Source organism: Megalopta genalis, chromosome 2 (assembly GCF_051020955.1).
Source record: "Megalopta genalis isolate 19385.01 chromosome 2, iyMegGena1_principal, whole genome shotgun sequence".
Lineage (NCBI taxonomy): Eukaryota > Metazoa > Arthropoda > Insecta > Hymenoptera > Halictidae > Megalopta > Megalopta genalis.
This window is the reverse complement of record NC_135014.1, coordinates 17,131,823-17,149,542: the sequence shown is the minus strand read 5'-3', so window position 1 is coordinate 17,149,542 and position 17,720 is coordinate 17,131,823. Positions and strand designations below refer to the sequence as shown.

The 17,720-nt window shown below is 37.0% G+C and overlaps 1 protein-coding gene across 2 annotated transcripts in view; it reads left to right on the top strand.

Moving 5' to 3' along the window:
* LOC117219258 (uncharacterized) overlaps positions 1-17,720 on the top strand; it is a 58,231-nt gene that overhangs the window by 7,901 nt on the left and 32,610 nt on the right. The window contains exon 3 of one of the 2 annotated variants that reach the window (XM_033468245.2): positions 6,177-6,411. In XM_033468245.2, coding sequence (XP_033324136.1) covers positions 6,384-6,411 — 28 coding nt within the window. In that variant the 5' untranslated portion in view covers positions 6,177-6,383. Of the gene's footprint in view, positions 1-6,171; positions 6,412-17,720 lie in introns of both variants that reach the window. The other variant, XM_076518593.1, reaches the window with a different exon arrangement.

Sequence of the window (17,720 nt, the reverse complement as noted above, 5' to 3'; positions counted from 1 at the left end):
CAGTGATACCTTTCAGGGCTCTTGGCCTCCTCTCGAGCACTCTAGAACGCGGAGTGCACGGGCACGAGCCTTCCCCAGTCCTCTGTGTGCTATCGCTGCCCTTATTATACGATACTCCGCCGCGAACTGCATCTTTGTCACGAGGAACATTAGAGAATACACGACGAGAATGAAACACGGGGATCAACGTTATTTTTTTAAATCTGCTCTGAATTATTTACTCGCTTGATCGTAGACAGTTTCTTCACGGCGCTTGAAAAATCACGAGGTTGCATTACAAATTTTGCAAGAATTCGTAAAAAGATGTTAAACGGAGATCAATAGGATCTTTTGAATCTGCTCCGAATTATTATTCGCATTACCGTAGAAATTTTTCACGATTTTCTTCGTTCGTGACATTTTCTTTTCTTCGCTTGAAAAATCACGCGATTGCATTAAAAATTTGTAAGAATTGATGCGAAGATGTTAAACGGAGATTAATGTGATTTTTTAAAATCTGCTCCGAATTATTATTCGCGTTACCGTAGAAATTTTTCACGATTTTCTTCGTTCGTGACATTTTCTTTTCTTCGCTTGAAAAATCACACGACTGCATTAAAAATTTGTAAGAATTGATGCGAAGATGTTAAACGGAGATTAATGTGATTTTTTTAAATCTGCTCCGAATTATTATTCGCGTTACCGTAGAAAATTTTCACGATTTTCTTCTTTCGCGAGATTTTCTTTATTCCGCCTGAAAAATCACGCGATTGCGTTAAAAGTTTGCAAGGATTTTCGCGGAGATGTTAAACGGAGGTTAATGTGACTTTTTTTTTTAAATCTACATCGAATTATTATTCACGTTACCGTAGAATTTTCTTCACGATTTTCTTCTTTCGTGACATTTTCTTTACTTCGCTCGAAACATCTCGCGAAGTCTTGGAAATCAGAATTTCTATGCGCATTTCCCTAAACGGTCACTTTGTTTTATTTATAAAAAAGATATTAAAAAACGAGATTGTACACGATTAAGCAGAAGTAGATATATAGATATAACTTAATTTTAGGTGCGAGACTTCACAATACAGTCATCCTGATACTATATGACATAACAAATCAGTTATAGTTTCGAATTGAATGATTTGATGAAAATTTAGGAAAAAGTGGGAGGAAATGGGCAACGCGTTATTTTCTAATGTTTCATACAGCCTAATTCACTTCGAATTTCGTGGAAATCTAGTCAATGTTTAACACATTATGTGTGCGGGAAAGGTATTAATATCTTTCTAAAAAATTCAATTTTTGTTTGATTAAAAAACATTTAATATTTGCAAAATTGTCAATAAGGCTTTGGTAACAAGTATATAACGAGGATTTCTAGGATTTCGCAGAGGGATTCTTTCAAACATGTAACGAAGTTAAACGAAATTTAATTTTCTAAAAAGGTATTAATACCTCTCTCCCGCGCACATAATGTGTTAATCTTCAGTGATCCGGTTTTTGCTACTACAGTGTCCGAAAACGGGCAACTATCTGTGCTAGTCAACTGAAATGGTCTAACTCGCAACATTTGACTTGCGCGTGCACTTACGTTTTCCGTTATAGAAACGTTGAAGATTTCGATGGAAAAATGCTCTCCAAAGGTTAAACTGGCGAGGAAATTTACGATGCAGCTCAAGTTTTTCCTCGAGCAGCAACGTTTTGACATTTTCTTCGTAACGAAACATTCAAGGCAATTTCTTTTTGCAGGACGCGAGCTTTTAATACACTTTATACCGTTTTCTTTTTCACGTGCTACAAAGCAATTAGGCGAACGCAATTACGTGGGTCAGGAAGATTCGCGGGTCGGAGGATTGAGAGACAGCGAAGCCAGTTCTGAAATGGTGAAAAATAATTGTTCGTTAAGCTCGAACGTTGCTCAGTCGTTATACCTTTCGTTTCAGGGGTAGCGTACGCGTTAATAATTAACTTTGTCTCGACGAACTGAAAATACGCGCGAGCTTATCGCACGCGAATTTTCGCGTTTGTTCGATCGGCCGGGCGTACAAGTTTATTCATTGTTAATCCGCTAATTCTCAGTTATTTTCGTACGCGTATTTGCTCTCAGTGCATAATACATCTTGTTCATCCTCATTTGGCAAAAGTAGCACAAAAATAGACGCCGAATTACCGCAGCTGTTAACTAATCTTAAAAAAAAACAAAAAACACTTCAATTTGCATTGTTGTATACAAAGAACGCACGGTATTATTCGTAACTGTTCGCGCGATATGCAATTGATGCTCATCATTAAATCAATGTTTTGCGTATTTCTCAGTAATAATAATTAATGTTGCGCCCAGTGCGTGTTAATCCTATCGCCGGTACTCATGCGTTCATTTAGTATGAAATTAATTGGATCTACAAGTGTTCCCGACAACAGTTCACGACAATTAACAGTGGACACTGTTCTCTGAGAACTATACCTTATCAGTGGTTCGACAAAAAATACAAAGAAAATTTGTATAAAGATAGTTATGGTTTCCAGAGCGATGAAAGGTCCTTTGCAAGCTATTGATTCGGTTTTTAAAAATTTAAGGGAATCTGATCTATGCAGAGAGAGAGAGCGATTGAATATGTTCGATGGGGTTTCTCTTGAATTTCACGAAAAGAAACGCTATCGCGCGTTTCCGATTTATTTTAATACCACCGTCGTCACCCCCTAGGGGCTCTGTTTGCGACGTGACAGCAGCCACACGGAGTACTATAGCGCACATTGATAACGCACGGGACAGTAAGTGTTACAAAAGTTCAGGAAGGAAGTGCGTGCGGCTCGCAAAGAGTGCTCCATAAATATCGGAACCTGTCGATTGGTTATTATCAATTATCCACTCGAGCTCGTCATCAAACAACGCCCGGTAACCTCCTATCTTTACACCTTTTATCCGCAGACTGCTCCGGCCCCGTTAATTCGATGGATCGAAACGATGCAAAAACGTTATCAGTTATCAGCTATCAGCGGGAGCTTGTTAACGGTATCGGCTGATAAATTTGAATTTATGAGATCAAAGCTTATCGTCGTCCTGCGACAATCACTACCGTGTCGAACATATAAATAAACGAGCGAGATGAAATTCTAAAAACAAAAATCTGCCAAAGATTAAAGGTATTTTGCAATGGAAAGCAACTTTTACATTGTTGCTGATATCCAGACGAGAACTTAACAAAATATCATATTGGAATGTTTCTATATTAGAAATAATAAAAAAATAGAAATATACAAATACGGTGTTTTGTTAAGTATTTTTTTTTTTAATATACAGGATGCATCAGTTAAAGGAGTCCACCTACAGTGCTGTGAATAATTACAAACTCAAAGTAACTTTTACATTTTTAGTGATATTTAAACGAACACCAAAAAACACTGTATTTGTATATTTCTATTTTCTATTATATCTAGTATAGAAATATGACGTTTCGTTAATTTTTTGTTCAAGTATCAATAAAAATGTAAGAGTTACTTTGAGCCCATAGTTATTAATTAACACCACTGTATAAATGAGTGAGAAATATTTGAGAAACTGTAGAATTGAAAGGTTCGCACAGTTTGATAGCTTCAGAAACATTAATTAACACAAGTAACAAAGATCTAGTTATGAAATCGAAATTTACACAAATATTTAGTATTTAAAAATTCTGATTATGATATTTCGACGCTTTGTGAACACTTGACAGGGTTGATGTTTTCATTGGAATTTCGTTGCTATGGTTATGGCCGTTCTACATTTCATTAATTGTACTGAATAATTAAATTCAGAAATACAATTGATTATTCGTCACACGGAGCCACGGAGGCTACGTGTGCGCAGACAAGTCGAACAAGATAATTCATTAAATAGATATAAATCGAAGTCCGTTCGACATTGTTACATTTTTATAAGCTTGTCGCGAGAATTGCAATAATTACTAGAATTGCAATAATTCTAGTAATTCAATCTTCCAATGATTCTCATATTTAAACTTCTATACTATTTTAATAAGTAATTCGTAACCATTTCTAAATTCTTCTTTTCGATATAATAGAAGAAAAGTTACTGATATTTTGTTCGTAAGTAATTTAATCAGTGGTCACATTTCATCTCCACTTTAAGATTCGAATTAGCTTTTGTGTATGACAAAATCTGTTTTTATAAAATTATAAAATATAAATAAAATGTGTAAAATATATAAAGAATATTTTTTTGTAAAATAAACTGTGCACGAACGCGTATAGAAATCAAATTTGATTTTTTAATAAAGTCTCTCAATATGGTTTTTTGTATGAATCCTCTTATTTTAGTTTTCCTTTAACGTTTTTAAGAATACGGAACCAATCACCTATTCTTTCCTATGTATGTACCTATACACGAAGTCTTTTTTTACACGCTATTGTTTCACACACGTTTCTTTACACAGTTTTTTTCTGGAACGTATCTGCCGTGTCAAAACAGAATTGAGTGTATTTTCTTTTGTACAGCAGCGTTTTTTTCCGTGAATAAATGAATGAGATGAAATAATGCTATCACGCGTTTAATATTTAAGGTTTCATACTTGAGAGTGAATTATTTGGTCATTTTTGTCTGCGATTCTCAGCCGTCACCTAATTTGTTAACGATGAAATTGCAAAAGTGTTACGAGGTCAAACGTTTCGGGAAAAGGGCACGTGGAATTCTGGGCATATTCGCGGGCGAATCGATGAAAGCAGATTCCCAGCACAATGCAACAATTTCGAAAGACGCTCGAGTGTTTCATCTGCCGTCGACATCGATTTGAAAGAATCGATCCCTCCGAATCGGAAGGCTCTTGAAATATTTGAAAGTTCCCCCGCGGTCGCCCGCACTCGGCTTGAATAATTCAAGATAACGCTCCGGAATCGCGACACAGCAACAATTCCCCGCGAATCTTAAGAATTCTAGACCGTTGCTCGTGGAATTTTTCGAATTCTTGTTTTTCACGCTGGTTTCCCGGGCTTCTGGAACTCTATTTATAAGCAGCTCCGCAGGAATCTGCCGAATTCCGGTTCGACCAGCTTTTCCATTAAAGTGTTCTGCCTGAAAACAGAAAAATCAGATTATCGCTCTCCATCGAAACTTCATTATTCCCGTTCATAAGATGCAGCAAATTTCATTTCAACAGATCGATTGTCGCGAGCTAAGTGATTGGAATTTGTTGATAGGCAACATGAAAATTTGTTGAAACATTCCCAAGAATATTTTCATTGAATTCTCGTTTGGCAAATTTTAGCACCTCGACGTAACAGTGTCCTCGAATTCTTCCGAAGTTATCCTTGTTTTCTATTTAACAACTCATTGGTGGCGCGAATGCATAGAAAACGCAGTTTATTCGTTTGTAAAAATGTTTTTCACATAGTTATTCTAGATGGTAGAATTATTCTTCACGAGACGACCTGTATGTGCAGTTGAAAGAATATACAAATGCATCAATTGTATTAGCTGCATTGACTGTATTAACTGCATTGACTGGATTGACTGCATTAACTGCATCAACTGCATTACCTACAGGCGGGAATTAACTGCCATTTATTTTCCAGATAAGGTTTTGAAAATACGCAATTTGATAGCATTTCTTACGCTGATTCGAATTATGTGCAAATTATTTCGCCAACTAATTCGAATTCTTATCCAGATGCATTTCTATCTAGTTCAATTTTTATTCGATTGGTTATTCGTTAGTTTTTATCTCTTAACTGTTACTCGAATAAAATTTTACCCATCTCTGATACGTATGTATTATACGTGGTCAACAAGAGGAGAATTGTGTATACAAATTTTTATTATTAAAAAGATTAGTTGGTAAAATAATCGAATGCATAGTGTTGACGATACGAATGAAACATCGTAAATAATGTTCGTCCTGATAACAACGAGAGAAGTACGGTAAATTCTCCCTAATTGACGCTCAGATTGTGGACGCAAAAATGGACAATTTCGGAAGAGGAGAAACGATTATTTGAGCCCTGCAGCTCTTTTTGTGGTCGTTGACAATCGATAACTGTAAAAACGAGCCGCAGGAACAATTGTAGAGTCACGCTATCGGCAGAGACGTTAATTTTTCGATTTGGTTAACTGATTCGGGTTAACGCCGGCGCATGGCGGCGTGTTCATTATTTGTGAATAATAGTTGAAAATGTTGTTCTGTTCTCGTGTTCCGAGAGGGTAGGCGATATCGGGCATGATAAGGATGAACTCGTGGCCGTGGGTGAGACGGAGATGACCACTAGATCCGTGCCTCGTCCTGAAGACGAAGACGAGGAGGACGAGGAAGAAGAGGAAGAAGAAGAGGAGGAGGAAGAGGAAGAAGTCAACAAGGAGGCTCGTTCGAGTCTACGATATCACTGCCACTGATATCCACTCTCTCGTCGCATCGATGCCGACCTCTGCATCCATTGATAGAGGTAAAATATTTTTCTTTCTTTTCCTTTCTCAATCACTTGCCGAAAATTTCGAGAAATATTTTCCAAAAATATTATTATTCTATATTATTACATTTCTCGCTATGGTCGACAGTGTTTCGTGTACAGAAACATCGCTGTTCCAATTCAATGCTGAGACATTCGAAAAAAAACGTGATTTGGAGATATTCTACTATTTCATACCAAATAGTATTATTTTGATAATGCAATACTGACATATTAAATGTATATGGCAAAGCATTAATCACTATATCCAACACTTTTGTGTGTATCTGGAGAATTATTGGGATATTAAAGTATTTATATTTATATAAATTTTTTAATTATATTTATTTACATTTACATTTATTTTATTTTATTCTATTCTATTTTATTTTATTTTATTTCAACATACATTAGTAAAAAATTTCGTGAAAATAATATTGCATTATTGAGCATCTCAATTATAGAGCAGTGATATGTAGACCGCTAGAAGGTAGATTATAGACTAGGTTTACAGAACGCGTCCAAGTTATGCATTCCAAATCGTTTAATTTCCGATTATTGCAATCATGAAGATGCATTTGAGGGGAATTTATTCAATAAATTTATGAGATAATGGTGGGCATGATGTACGATTTTGGCTAGTGTATTGGCTGGTGTACATTTTTGTCTCGCTGTATTTGAACTATTTTGCATTCTAAGCATTTTAGTCAAATTCACTTTGTTTCGTATATAATATTATAATAAATATGAATTTCGAGAATTAGTCGAAAAATAGTGTCATCCCATAAGTGACCGACGCGGTAATAAACGCGTGTTTCATTTCTTGCATTGATTTCATCACTAGGATGATGAATCATTTCTAGACTGTGATTTTGTGCATTTCTATACACTATTTCCAACTTACTAAAATGATTAAAGAAAGGAAGACGTTTCTATCTGGTATACTGTTCGTCGCCATTTTGACGTACGAAATGTTTACTTTGCACAGAGATCCCAGATACTATACTTAAATATGATAGAGTCAAATGACACTTCAGTGGATCGAGATCAGCAACAAATATTACTATATTGATGAATCGATGCTGCGGCATGGGAACATCTTTCGCTTATTGTCATTGATCCACCTGCAGCAGTGGCCTATGCAGTTCAGATGCATCAAAACGCAAATGCCAAATATTACTATTCAAACAAAATGTCTTTCGCATCGTCTTCGCGCAAAGTTAATTAGTCCGTAGAAATGTTAATCGCTATTTGTTTGTGCTTTCTACGAATTCTAACGTAAAAATTCGATTTGTGCAGAATTACAATTCAATTACAATTGAATACAAGGGGATTTAATTACAAAGTGATTCAATTACGTTATAATTCAATCACATCGTAGTTCTTCGTTCAATCGAATCGTTCGTTCATCGTAGTTCTATTCAATTAAATTACAATGTAATTCATAATTGCAATTGGAGTACGATTACAAAGTACCAAGTAATTCAATTACGTTAATTACAAATTATGATTACGTATTACGGTGTAATTGAATTAAGATTACGAATTACGGCGTAATTGAACTAAAATTACGAATTACAATGTAATTCAATCAAATTACGAATTATGATGTAATTCAACCAAATTACGAATTATGGTGTAATTCAATTAAAATTACGAATTACAATGAAGAGGATATGCAGAAGAGACGTACGAAAGAAAAAGATAAAAATGTACCTCGCTTCTTCAAAGTAGCGGATGGTAATTTGAAGAACTGCATTTCAATTACATTGTATTCGAATTACACTCTCGATTAAAATAATTAGCAATTGAATGAACCGAAAGGTTTTTCAAAATTATGTAATTGAATTGCACTCGTAATTAAAATAATCATGGATAAATTTGCCTGTAAGTTTTGAATTATGTAATTGAACAGCGCCGTAGTTGAATTACCATGTAATTGGAATACAATGTAATTAAACTGCGAAATTGTATTGCAACGTAACCGAATTAGCATAGCTCCGGTGTAAATACATCTGCGAGGACGAGCAGAACTTTCCGAGCAGAACTTCGCGTGCCGGAAGCGATGTTCCGAATCATTTTTATCGGATATTGCTTACAATATTTTTGGACGTCGGAATTCGATTTCGCCGGAATACCTCAGTGCACTATGCATCGAGACGAATCTCATCCGAGGTTGCAGATGTTTAATAAAAAAAGTTGTTATAGCGGGGCGAGCTAAATATAACGGCTAGATGCTTTCTCGGCAGAAAGTGTATGTACAAAAGATGTTTCGTAAGGCTGTTACAAAATTAAACGTTAACTCGAAAAATATTTTGATACCACCGGCGGGGCGACCGGCGCTGCACACGGATGCACCGAATAACGGAGCTGAAAAATGCATTAGCCTCGCGGCGTATGTAAATTAAGCGAGAAGAAAATAGAATTGATTTGTCGGCCTGCTCACTCTCCCTCTCCCTCTCCCTCTCTCTCTCTTTCTTGGAGAGTTCTTGTTACGGAAAAAAATTTGGATCGCGTGAAAGAAACGCTCCGAACGCACCGGTTCCATCTGGAGCTCGGCCGATCCGTGATAAATGGAAGTTGTTCCGTTGGCAACGATAAAATCGGCCAAGTGAATCTTGACCCGATCGGCGATTGTTTACGCTCGGGACCTTGATACTCGCCAGACCACCGAAGAAATTTCGGAAACTGGCTTGCGGCGAACTCGGCCGGCTGCCTCTGTTCCTACGCTTGTTTCCCTCGGAGAAGACCGTTTTTTCCCCGGCTCTCGGGCGTACCTTCCGCTGCGAGGATTATTCCCCGCGGGGAATATTCTTCCAATTTTCTTTCAGGTCCGCCTCCGTGAAAGAGCTCGTTAGCTTTGAATTAGAGCTAAATATTTGATCGATATTCGGCTCGAAGCGACTGGCCGGAAACGGCCGCGAAGAAAAATGTTGCCCTCTCGTCGGCAGTACTCGCGGACCCTCGCAATTAGATTGCGGGCTATTTAAAATCGTGTTTCGAGATCGCCTCGCTAAGAGAGCAACGAAACGGATACTTTACGAGAATGCACGTTTTTACGCTTCGTCGCTCGCGTTCATTCGGCTCCTTCGATGAATCGCTAAATATAAACGTGCCGATTGTTAACACGTTTCCCGCTCGTCTCGCGGAACTCCATTCTCCTTTGCATGCTGCAGCAAACGATTGTGTTCCCGCGGCTCTCTTAACCGCCGTGTCTCTGCTTGGAAATATTGAACAGTTTTCGGTTACAATAATCTGTCGGGGAATGATTTCGCATGTGCAATACTTGTGCTTGCAAAATGTGCTCGAACACATTCTGAAACGCGAATTCTGAAACTGGATTAAATGACTTTTATTTTCGTCTTAAAGGGATCAATGTACTGTACAATGATTAAAATACTTTCTTTTTTTTAAATTTTTGCTATTACTTCGAATGACAAAAAATATAGAAAAACTCTCGTTTTTTTAACTTTTTTGTCTGAACCAGGATGGAAGATTTAAATAAACTCGTTCCGTAGATCACGGTAACCTATAAGCATACTGAAACTCTCATTGAAATCGGTTTGCGCAGAGCCACAGCCATTATACAGGATGTCCCAAAAATGTCTCGCGATCCGAAAGTGGCGGGTTCCTCAGGTTATTCGAAGCAACTTTTTCCTTTACAAAAATTTTCTCCGAGGCACCATTAACGAGTTATTAACGAAAAACAGTGACCAATGAGAGGCGAGCTCGGCTGGCGCGAGGTGACCGAGCCAATGAGCGGAACTTGGCTTCGTGCGCTGGTTGGCTGGGCCGCCTCGCGTCGGCCGTACTCGATTCTTATTGGTCACTGTTTTTCGTTAATAACTCGTTAACGGTGCTTCGGAGAGAATTTTTGTAAAGGAAGAAGTTGCTTCAAATGATCGGACGAACCCGCCATTTCCGGATTGCGAGACATTTTTGGGACACCCTGTATAATGCAATACTTGCTACAGCCAAATTACTTGTTTTCGTTGAAATCCGTAAAATTTTCACGATCTTCCATTTTTTGCAAGCCGTAACAACGTCAACCGATTTCGATGAAATTTCCGGCATGAATACAAGTTGAAATAACGAATTATCGAAGAAAGCCAAATCGAGATTTCGTTTTCGAAATTCTTGTCGAATATACGACCGACTAATATGTCTGTCCATCACACGATTATTCTACTTGCAGTCAGCACTCGCAGTATTACCCCTCGAAACTATTTCTCAACACTGCGTAAGGAAAGTCATACACTATTTAAAAAGTGTCGTATCTTCAAAGTGCATAAAGTATCACCGAACTTTTTTATTTACTCGAAACCTTGTTGTTTGCTTCAAACGTGCCGAAGTTTCTGATGGCATACCGTTGCATTTGAAAGACGTGCAAGTTAAATATGTTAAGGAACGAACTCGATCAAATCATTACGTATTACGCTCAATGTAAAAGGGCGAAGAGCTAATTGGTTGGCAAACATCTATGCGGAACAATATCTCAAAAATATTTTAAAAACATTTTAGAAACATCTTCAAAATATTTTAACACTTATATGTATATAATTTTAACACTTTAATGGCCACTTACACAACATGTGTCTGTGATGCTTTAATAATTATCACACAAAGGAAAAAATATTAAATTTGTTGTATTATTGTTGTTGTTGTTGTTGTTTTTTATGTGTATGTTCGCACATGTTGAATTATTTCATGAATTTACATAAATGTACATAAATATTGCCGGTCTCTGGCGACGTTTGACTGCGTAGACGTGCGGTCATTAAAGTGTTAAGAACGTCTTAAAAACATCATAAAAACCTCTTAAAAGCATCATAAAAACCTCTTAAAAACATCATAAAAATTCATAGCAAGAATCAAAATATTTTGCACAGGATCAGTTGTCCCAATTTTTTAACTTGTCGACGGATCTGCGTTGCGTTTCTGTTAACATTGTTTTACTATAATCTGTCATTCTTGTCAACAAGCTCAAAGACACGTTCCCTGAAAAATATTTCGAAAAAGATTTCGCTGGTGTCTGCTAGATCAAAACCAAAATAAACTGCATCATGGTGTCCGCAGGCTCTAGGCACTTTTCTAATGACTCTCTGGCATCATCCCTCGTCTCCAACCCTCACTCTCTCTCTCGACTTGTCGATGTATTCGTTTGTTTGTTCTGTGCACTTTTTTCGGTGACGATCCTGTTCTACACTCGGCTCGCACTCGAGAAACTTGAGTTTCCCTTTTATTCTCTGTTCCCTGTTAGACTGTCTACCATCCCCGTACCGCCGAGAATGACTAAACAGTGCTGACAAGCCTTTCTTTTAGATCGTAATTTTATACATGGAAATTTCATTTTCGATAGATCTGCTGATTTTCCGTGTCAAAATTTGTTACCGGCTTCGGGCAGTCTCCGCGGGGAAACCGTACGAAATCTATCTCGATCTTTCCGATCTAATTATGATCGAAATATCAGAGAAATACATCTTCTAGTGTTCGTCACGTTACTGAAATGTTGCTAGGAGAATAACCAGACTCTATTATCAGACTACGGATTTTTTGCATATGTGGCAAAAATGAACAGATATAATTTCAAACTGTTGAATTTCAACAAATAGGTTGAATACGAAAATCAATCTAGCAAACAGTTTTTTTACAGTTTTTTTTTATCGCCTGATATGATTTAATCGCGAAGGCATGTGATTTTGTATTTTGTCTTTCCTAATCGTTATTGTTTTTTACCGAGATGAATCGTGTTGTCAGTTAACGCAGACATCGCATAAAGAGAGAACATATCCTATAACTTCTTTAATTAAATAAAAGTTCTAATTGAAAGCACAAATAGTGAAAAGTATTAGTTATTTCCATAACCGAAAATGTCGATGTATTATTTTGAACACATTAAAATTGTTGAGGAATAAAAAAGCTTGTTTTTGGGTCTTGTGCCTCGCAGATGACGTGGTCAATTTTTATTTCGCATGAAAGATCCGCTGTCTAGTTATTGCGCTCACTGTTGAATATTCGCGAACAATACACGTGTACGTCGCAATTAGTTTGATTCGACTTGCCACAGCGCGCCGATGGCATTAAATCCGACAGTATTTCCTATGCAATTACTACACTGCTGGATTCTATGCATTTATGACTAAAATAACCAGGTTAGATACGAAACTGTGAAGGCATTAGAAGTATTGAAGAACATTTTTCTATCGTGCAGAACTTACTGAGAGAAGAAAGACATTTTTGTCACACTTAAGCTTCTTATAATTAGTTTAGACAATTTTTATTTTCCATAAAAATACGGAGTCTAGCGATTACACTGATAAACACGATTTTTGTTACCTTTTTTATGTATTTTTTTTCTCGCTGAATCCGAAACCGAAATCCGTTTCTTTCATCGTCTATAGTTTTTATTTAACTCCGCTGCTTTCATTCGCTGCTTCGAATGAAACAGCAATGCCTCAAATGAAGTGTCAACGTCCTGGCTGAGATCACTGCTGGACACTCAAACGGGATGTTCCAGAAGCCAAATATTCCAGAAAATCAATAAGTGGCACGTTTTAAGTTATGCTTTATATCTTGTAAAAATATACGATTTCATTAACCCTTCGCACTCGAGCGGTGACTCATTACAAATTGATCTACCACGTTCCGAAATGATTTTTACACTATCATATTTCTTTGTATCTAAAAAAAGCTGTTAAAAGCGCGATTGTTGCACGAATCACAATGCTAAATTGTATATGCATGAAATGCAATAAGTCGTGTAAAATGGAAATACCGTAGTACCGGAACAGCTATTTTGGATTCGGAGTTAAAATGGCTTCGAGTGCGAAGAATTAATTATCGAATATCGAACTTCGGGCTACTAAAGAGAACAAAGTCTGACGCGATAGAAAGAACGGCTCGCATATTTGAATTCAGCGTGAAAAAGAAAAACACTATATCCTAGATCACACATTAAACCTTGCGCGACAAGAAATTAGTTCAATTTTGTAGACCGGTGTTATCGGTAGGCGAGAACAATTGTTCGGGAACCACAGTGGAGGCAGAAATAAATGTAGCTGGATGAACACGTGGCAACTCTCCATATGCGGGAATTTTATTATAGCTTGCCGAGTTGTTCCGTCACGTGAAACCGCATTTTTTCCCCAGTTGGATCGCTGGTCACGGTTCGCCATTCAGTATGCCGCGAGTACAATAATTTGTCTGACGAAATCGTGAATGAAACGCTATGGCTAAAATATTACGTGTTTCATTCATTTGTCTTCTGTAAATGGAACCTCGATACCTCTCGAAGCTCGTACAGTACAGTCTGGAGCAAAGCTTGTTGAAATACGATTGAAACGCAGTTGAGTTTAATCATGCAGATTTATGTTCTCCGTGGAGCGAAGACACTCGAGAAGCCACGAGGGCGGGGAGCTGACTTTCTCGATTTTAATCGCGACTTGTCAGAAGCTTTTTCTCTATTAATAGCCTTTCGGTTATTAACGATACAGCGGGCATCGGTACAATACTTTTCGATTAGCCGTTGAGTAATCGCAGTGAATGCCAAGCACGCGCCAGCTCCGAACGCGACCGAAAATACGATTAAAATAATGGTTCGAAGAATCGAACACACGTTCAGCTAATCGAACTTCTACGGTACATTGAGATGAATCCGAGCCGAAGGCCACAGTCTAAATTCGTCCCGTTGGATTTGCAGCCTCTTATTCCCTCTCATGGATTCTACACGTGACCTTCGTACATCGGCGTTGTAAATCATCCATTTTCCGAACGAATTTAGCCCCACCTGACCGACGATTTTTTCGCCACCGTACACCGCCAATCTTCTCCGCGATCCACTCAATTCCTGCTCGCGACGAGTTCAATTAAAATATCACGAAATTCCATCGAGATTCCATGAGAAAACTTCTTTATCCACGTCGGTATTTATCACTACAACAGCGGACTGCTGGTTTTTATTTCTGAACTTTTTATCTTCGTTGACCGTTTCATAAAAAAAAAACACCTAAAATACTTCGTTTATTTGGTCGAAGATTTCTGCAGATTTCTTGTCTTGCATATATTCCATTTTATACAAGCTAGTGCATTTTACAGTTCTTTTTTTTTTTAATACGAACAAATTTAATAATGTTAAAATTACTTTGAAACATAAGAATAACAATTTTTAATAGCGCCACTCAAGTACAAAGTTGGCCACATTATTCGAAAAACGTGTTATTTTGATAATATTTCGAGTAAATCTTATTCAAGAAATATATCAAATGAATTCTTGGAATGAAATTTGATTCGTTTAATATCTTGGATCAATTCTTCGGATAAAATTTGATTTGAGAAGTACTTCGAATAAATTCTTCGATTAGCCTCATCGAATAAAATTTTATTCATGTAGATTCATCGAATTAAATTTTATTCATATAGATTCATCGAATTAAATGTTATTCGTATGGACTCGTCGAATGAAATTTTATTGGTATAATATTTCGAATAAATTCTTCGAATAAAACTTGATTCGAGAAATATTTCGAGTGAATTCTTCAAATGAAATTTTATTCGAAATATTTTTCGTTACACGCGGTAGGGCTGTGTAAATCTGCAATAATTTAATATCAAATAAAATGCATAATGAAATATTAATTATTTATAATATAATAAATAATCTAACTATAAACATTCAATTTATTAATAAAATTTGTTCCATAAAATTATGTGTAAACTATAGTGTTAATTAGAACGTATCGCACAGGAGCATAATAGTGCTAGGATCGCACGGTTAGAAACGTAATTCGTTGATTGATCAAATCAGAGGCGCAATATACGGTTTTTTATTAAGACATAGGGACGCAGGTTAAACGATACCGGTTTTAGTTTATTTGTCGGCAGGTTCGGTATGTTTGGCAAATACTTTTCTTTCGCGTTTGAGGACGAACTTCAAAGCTTTCGTCATTTTTCCCGCGTTGCGAAAACTGCCGAACCAAGCTTGCCGCTTTTAAGTAGCTCAAGGTTTGCAATAAGACTGTGCCGGTGCTGCGGCTGAATCGTTTCAACAAAAACCGAATTCCTTTTTGAATTTTATTGAGGTCCGCGCGGTTTCTGTTTGCTTGGGAAAAATTTTATGCTCGCCGAGCTTCCTCGAGAAACGAGCGTTTGACCGCTTTGCGCGATTTCGGGGACGGCCGGACGCATTCTTCTGGATTGAAATTGCATCTCGGCGATTGAAAGCGTTAATTAAGGAACTTCACGTTCCTTGGAACCACTAAGTATTTATATAACTAATATACAAATTGCTCTTAACAAGCTTGTGTCTTTCTAAGAGCCTTGTTGAATCAGTTTTTATTTCAGAAGTAAATCAAATAAAATTCAATTCGCATCTTGACAGTTCAAAAATTACTACAATGGCACAGGCATTTCATTAATTAAACCGAAATTAGATATCAAAATTTATCATAGTACTTACTAGTTGAACCCTTTTGCATTTTATAAGTCCTAGTAACATTTATTTTGCGCGAATTATAAATAATATATAATAAAATTATCTTTACTTGTTATTTGGTCAAGAAAATTATCTTTACTTGTTATTTGGTCAAGAAAATCATCTTTACTTGTTATTTTGTCAAGAAAATTATCTTTACTTGTTATTTGGTCAAGAAAATTATCTTTACTTGTTATTTGGTCAAGAAAATCATCTTCACTTGTTATTTGGTCAAGAAAATTATCTTTACTTGTTATTTTGTCAAGAAAATCATCTTTACTTGTTATTTGGTCAAGAGAATTATCTTTACTTGTTATTTGGTCAAGTAAATTATCTTTACTTGTTATTTGGTCAAGAAAATCATCTTTACTTGTTATTTTGTCAAGAAAATATTTGTGTAATAGTAATTATTGATCGCTGCAGTCTGACCGTAGTCGGTATTGTTTTTAAAGCTTGATAACGGTGTATAATTGTTTCGAGTATATCGTTGGACCTATGGAGAATATGTGAAATAAACATGAACGGTTGACGAGGTAGCGAGAGGCAAACATTATAGAGGATAAAAGTGAGACTCGATCAGAGAGAGGCAGGCTTTCAATGGAAGTCTAAACGGCGATAATTAAAATTATCCGAACTATTGATGAATCGAATCTAGTTTACGCGGTGAACATGAGCGATTGCAGTTGATTATTTTAATGACCCTGGGATACAATGGTGCTTGGGAATCCAGCGGATGGACACCTTTTTTAATGGGTCAAGTGTCAACTACTAATTACACCGGTTTTCATCCAGCCCGGCGGGCTCGGTTCTCGCTAGAACAGTTAATTCGCGACTGTGGAACCATTTTGGTTCACTGCATAATTATCACGAGGAACTAAAATCAGTCGAATATTCTTCGACATTCGGAATTATACTTTGCGACTTCTCTCTCTCTCTCTCTCTCTCTCTCTCTCTCTCTCTCTCTCCCTCTTCCTTTCTCTCGTGATTTACTGTTGTAAATGTTATTAACACTAGCTTATGGAACTCGTCATTTTGACACGTACCAAATTGTTTAATTTGCTATTATTGAAATTATAAAGATACATTTATGGGGAATTTATTAAATTTTGTTTCATTGGGCATACATTATGATTAATAGACTCCGGATCTATCAGTCATCTCGAAAAAATTCACGTCCTCTGGTACAATCTTAAAGAAGTTATTCCGTTTTAACCAGTTAGTTGTTTTTGATGATTATACTCGAGATAACACAAAATATTATCATTTCTTCATGACGAGTATATTCCACGATTATATTCCATATGCCACGATTCGAAAGTAATTCGGAAGTCAAATGACACGATTCGAAGGCAATTCGCAGGCCACATGCCACTATTCGAAGGCAATTCGGAGGCCATATGCCACTATTCGACGGTTGCGTACCTAGTACATATCACATACCTTGTAGCTCCGCGGTTTTTCTTACCTGACTTACACGCAAACAGACCATTTTGTGTTGTCTTCCGTTAGGCGTAGGACTTAGCACAGGGAAATTCACAGCAACCTGAAATTTGGCATTTTCGAGAGAAAATAGCAATCGGGAGATAGTAATCCTGATCATCAACAAGTGCGAAATTAGGGGACGTTACGTCCAAAAGCTCGGTGGGTCCACATTTTTATTCAATCTGAAGAATCTTCGACGGAGTAGTATCGTCGGAGGGTGGAAAAGTGTAGGTCGATCCTTTGAGTATCAGGTGCAACGAAGGTTAAGGATCCTCGCATGGGCGTAAGAAATGTGTTTACGCCGGTGAAAAAGATTGAACAGTAGTAGAGTAACTTTGACAAATTTTTATCAGAA